A 4,947-nucleotide genomic window follows, 5' to 3' on the forward strand; every position below is an offset into this window, starting at 1 on the left:
TAAGAGCACTTAAGCTTATATTTAACTTCCACAGGCCTGTCAAGGGACATCAAGTACTACTTTTCATTATTACTCAATGAAGTGTAGGAAGGCCAGATATGTTGGCAAGCTTTTACAACCTTAATCACTTCTACTTATGTCAAAACTGCAGGAGCACATCTTCTCTTTCCTATTCATTGTTAGTTTGAACTACAAGTAAATGTCTTCCTTATTAATGCACACACTATGAAACTGCAACTGAAACAACTTCTGTCATCTTGGTAAAAAAATCGTGTTTGTGTTTTGCATTAAAATGGTCAATGACAGCATATAATGTAAATGTTTTATTGAGTTAACATGTGTAAGAACATCATTTGTTGTATGACGCATTTAAAGAGCCTATTATTAACTTATGAAAATATTCATTGTAATCATAATCATGATGATTAATCATGCCACTGCCTGCAACAAAAATGACATTTTAAATAAATTTCAAAAGAATATTCTACCTTGCACATCTCATTGCTAAAATAACTGTTTTACAACTACAGCAAGAAAACACCCTGCTGCAATGATCACTTACCATAACTTTCTGCTGCGCAAAAATGTTACCTCCAAACTGTGCTTTCAGATCGTATCCGTTCCTTATCTGTCTTGCAAAGTTAAAACAATTTGCAAATCTGACAAAAACGTGCATATCGAGACTGAATAAATAACCAAGGCCTTCTATCAGATAAAATACACATTTATTACTTACAATTAACCGCCAAGTCAAAGAAGATAATTTGTGTCTGAAGTAAGATGGACAAATCAAACAAGAACAGACATCATAGGTTTGGTGATCATAGGTTTTAGCGAGTACAGTTCTTTACTTTATCCAACAATAACCATGTCATCATCTGGGAACTCGTAGTAGGGGACCTCCAGGTTGAGTGGAGCAGGGCCTTTTCTAATGCGACCAGATGCATCATAATGAGAGCCGTGGCATGGACAGTAATAGCCACCATAGTCACCAGCATTAGCGATGGGCACGCATCCCAGGTGGGTGCACACACCGATGACAATAACCCAGGATGGGTTCAAAACGCGGTCTTTGTCATGCTGGGGGTCCCGAAGCTCAGACAGATCAACACCAGCCTCAGCTGCAATCTCCTTTTCCGTCCTGTGCCGGACAAACAGGGGTTTCCCTCTCCATTTGAAGGTCATGTTCTTACCCTCGGGGATGTCTGATAGCTTGATTTCAATCTTCGACAGAGCCAACACATCGGCTGAGGCGCTCATGGAGGAGACAAACTGCGAGACCACTGTCTTAGCCGTGTAGACTCCAATAACAGCTGAGGAACCTGTGATCAGATAAGAGAAGGCCTTGCGGGCTTCACCACTGTCTTGCGATGACTTCTTTGGGTCCAATACTTCAGGTCGGCGGTAGTCAGAGAAATCCGGGATCTTGATGTCTGTGTGGGCAAAACGCACCCCAGCACGAGCTACAAAAGAAGACCGAAAATTAAGCAAGCGCAAATGAAAAAAGCAGCACAAGATGTTGTGATAAGAGAATATTTTCCAACAATTATATGCAACTGTCCGTATTAATAAAGTATTATGGCATTTTATTATATAATATACTATACTGCATATTAGACTATACTTAAAGGTGGTGAATGCTTATGTAATAATATCAAACCATTATACAACTCAATACCAACACACGGTGAAAGTAGTTGGCACTTCCTCCATAAAATAAACCGTTCAGAATATAAATGTAAATTGTCTTCATACTGTTGTCTAGCTGTACCTAGAACTAAACATTAAGTAGTAAATTACCTTATTTACCTTCCTGGAGTAAATCTACTCAACCGCTAACGTTAGTAGCAGTAGCGTAGGCCCATCTTGGGAGGTTATAAGCTAGCAAGTACTACCACACTCGGCTAAGTACTCAGTTACTTTACTTATTATACCTTGAAATGATTTACCTTCATATTAAATCCTAGTCAACATAATATCTAATAAAGGGTAGATATTGTTTATTCTCAAAACCCGAAAACTGACGTGCCAGTCAGCTTACGCAACATTATAACAAGGACGTTAGCAAAGGCTATAACGTTACAGATAATACTGCAAAGCTACGGTAAATCTGAACAGCAATAGTTTAAATTATTAACTCAGTTCAGCTGAATAAAACAATAACAATTCATGATTAATTATATAAAGCAAGAAGGCTTCATTAACCTCTTCACATTACACATTAAACAGATGCTAACGCCGTGCCCTTGAGCTCGCTCGCGCTACAAGGCCTGAGATGAGACCGCGACTCTCGAGTTCACTCTAGCACACAGTGACACTCACCGTTGATGCTGGAGGACACGGAGAGGCCGGTCTTAGCGCTCTGGCCGCTCAAAGACTCTCGACAGAGGAACGGTTTCTTGACGTCCATCAACATTTTATCGCTCTTCACGACTACGCCCGGTATTAAAGCCTTTAGTGGACCTGCAACAGCATAGTTGGTTGCTTGCAGGTACGGGGAAAACGTCCCCGAACGGGCAGCAATAGACATCATGTTTCTCAGCTAACGGCGCTGCGGCGGCGTCCTTTTCGACCTGATCTGCTACTGACGTCAGTGACGCGCTGACGAAGGCGCATAGTCCGCCGTCGACGTTATGTCGGAAACATGACGTCATGTTTTAACCATTATAAAATAAACAGATTTTTATGAGAGGCAGACTTATTTCTAACAACATCCGCCTTGTTCTTGACATTCTGGAATATTTGATTTCACATAACAGTTTTATTTTTTTTGTTGATTTTTATAACGCTTTTAATTCGGTTCAATTCCCTTTTATTATAAAGTCTTTGGATGTATTTGGTTTAACCCCTAATTTTAATAATGCGATTCAGACCTTGTATGACAATTCCAATACTTCAATTAAATTAATTTAAGTAGAGGCATCCGTCAAGGTTGCCCAATTTCGCCATGGCCTATATATTTTTTGCTTTCTATGCAACGGTTAGCTAAAGAAGTCATCTCTTAGTAGGGATGCACCGAAATGAAAATTCTGGGCCGAAACCGATACCGATACCGAAAATTCAGGATGCACTGGTATCAAAAAGTTTTTAAACTTTGAAAAAGTTTTTAGTGAATTATATTTACATATTTTAAAACAATACAACAAATATAATTTTCCTTGTAATTTTTTTACCAATCATTTAAACATTGTAGTTATAGAATTATTGAAATGAAAATGAAAAAAACTTTTATTTCGAACATGTAAAAAATACAAATTTTCCTAATAAAGAAATCAATAACAAAACGAAATAATCTGGACGTATACATATTCGAAAAGGAGCAGGAAGAAGCAACTATCTGCTTGTATAATCCTGCCCTCTTCTCCACTCATAATAAAACAATCCTTTTATCTTTATGATTCTATCACATATGCTTAACATTAACAACTTAAAATAATCAGCATATATCCGTTCTTATCTCTAACTCAGAACTCGAAAAACCCACATAGTTCCATTTATATCCACCATGAAGATGAATAATGTCCAAAACAAAACCAAACAAAACAATAAACATAACAGGCAAAACCGAAAATATTGTGTATTGTTTCTTAATATATTTTTGTATTTAAATGTTTTACTTTCTTTTATAATTTTAAACTGATCTTGCTGTTTGTTTTATTGTATGTTTAATCTGTATTTGTCTTGTTGCAAAAATATATATGAATAAAAAAGAGATTTGAAAATGGGCTATAGAGTTAATATTTATCCCGGAGCATTGTACATCTTGCTGCGTTTAAAAAATATCAAAATTTAGCCATGCTAAAAAAAAATGCAAGAATTTTAAGCAAATTTGTTCTAGATGGCAAAATCATGATAGATTTAATTTGTAACTGTTGGTTACTTTAACATATTAATAGAAGCTAAAATGGTCCCTGTGTGGCTCCACTGGTAATATTGGTTGTGGTGGAATGTAATCTGGCACAGGAGGATGATAATACAACACCTCAATTGTATTATCGCTCTTGTATGACATTCAGCTTATTGCTCCCTGAACTCTCTGTAAGTTGCTTTGGAAGCGTCATCTATATGACTAAATGTAATTGTAAATACTGGAATAAGACCACAATCCCACATAAAGGAATTTTGTAATGGTTTAAACGGTAAACAACTGTGGTAAACAACTACCATTATAAAAGGGTTTAATGGTATTAATCATGTGATTTACATGAATGAAGCAAGCAAGCAATGCGTTCTCTCAAATAACTTTATCCACCTCTTTCTTTAAACTACAGAAGTTCTACGCAAACACCTTCCTGTCAATTCACATAAACAGACTACTGTGCTTTGTGACCCGAGTGTTACAAAATACATTTTCGCACACATTTCCCACAGCAATCCAATTTGTATGTTCCTGTTTACGCATTTGCAGTGAATGGGTTGCATGCAGCTTGTCAGATTCTCACAGCCCATTTTAATAAATCCAGTACAGTAAGTACGTCTGATCTTACTGCCTGCTGTTGACACAGCATCAGCTTTGATCGATGTGATGCGTTTTGCTTGCAATTGAGCATCGGCTATTTGCGTCTGCAATTCCTCCTCTGTCTACTGAAAATAAAGTCTATTGACATTTTTAATCTATGACTATGCAGTTTGACTCTGGCCATGTCTGTACTGTATCAGCTTTATCACTCTTGACATTTCCCGCTGCTCTTTCCACAAGCGTGCTCATTCGTTTCATTAAAGATGTGCAAAAGGTAGCCAGAGGACTTATTGGAGTGATTTTGCGCTGCCATACACTCTCCTTAAATGAGACGGCACTCCTTTTAATGGCCCTAACAAACATTTGGTTATTTAAAAAAAATCTGCTGTAACTATTTGATATGTAATGTAATTACAGCCCATATATTCACCATACAATTAAATACACCTCATATTTAAACCATGCACACAATATAAAGACAAACTGCT

The 4,947-nt window shown here is 37.1% G+C and overlaps 1 protein-coding gene across 1 annotated transcript; it reads right to left on the minus strand.

Moving 5' to 3' along the window:
- Nucleotides 1-310: 310 nt before the first annotated feature.
- LOC130421460 (cytochrome b-c1 complex subunit Rieske, mitochondrial) lies at nt 311-2,599 on the minus strand. The gene is made up of 2 exons (XM_056749341.1): nt 2,323-2,599; nt 311-1,463 (listed from the first exon to the last, which is right to left on the minus strand). Exons 1-2 carry the CDS (start codon nt 2,531-2,533, stop codon nt 853-855), a joined length of 822 nt encoding a protein of 273 aa, XP_056605319.1. The 5' UTR covers nt 2,534-2,599; the 3' UTR covers nt 311-852.
- Between the last annotated feature and the right edge of the window lie 2,348 nt (nt 2,600-4,947).

The sequence above is a fragment of the Triplophysa dalaica genome, chromosome 1 (genome assembly GCF_015846415.1).
Source record: "Triplophysa dalaica isolate WHDGS20190420 chromosome 1, ASM1584641v1, whole genome shotgun sequence".
In the NCBI taxonomy this organism is placed as follows: domain Eukaryota; kingdom Metazoa; phylum Chordata; class Actinopteri; order Cypriniformes; family Nemacheilidae; genus Triplophysa; species Triplophysa dalaica.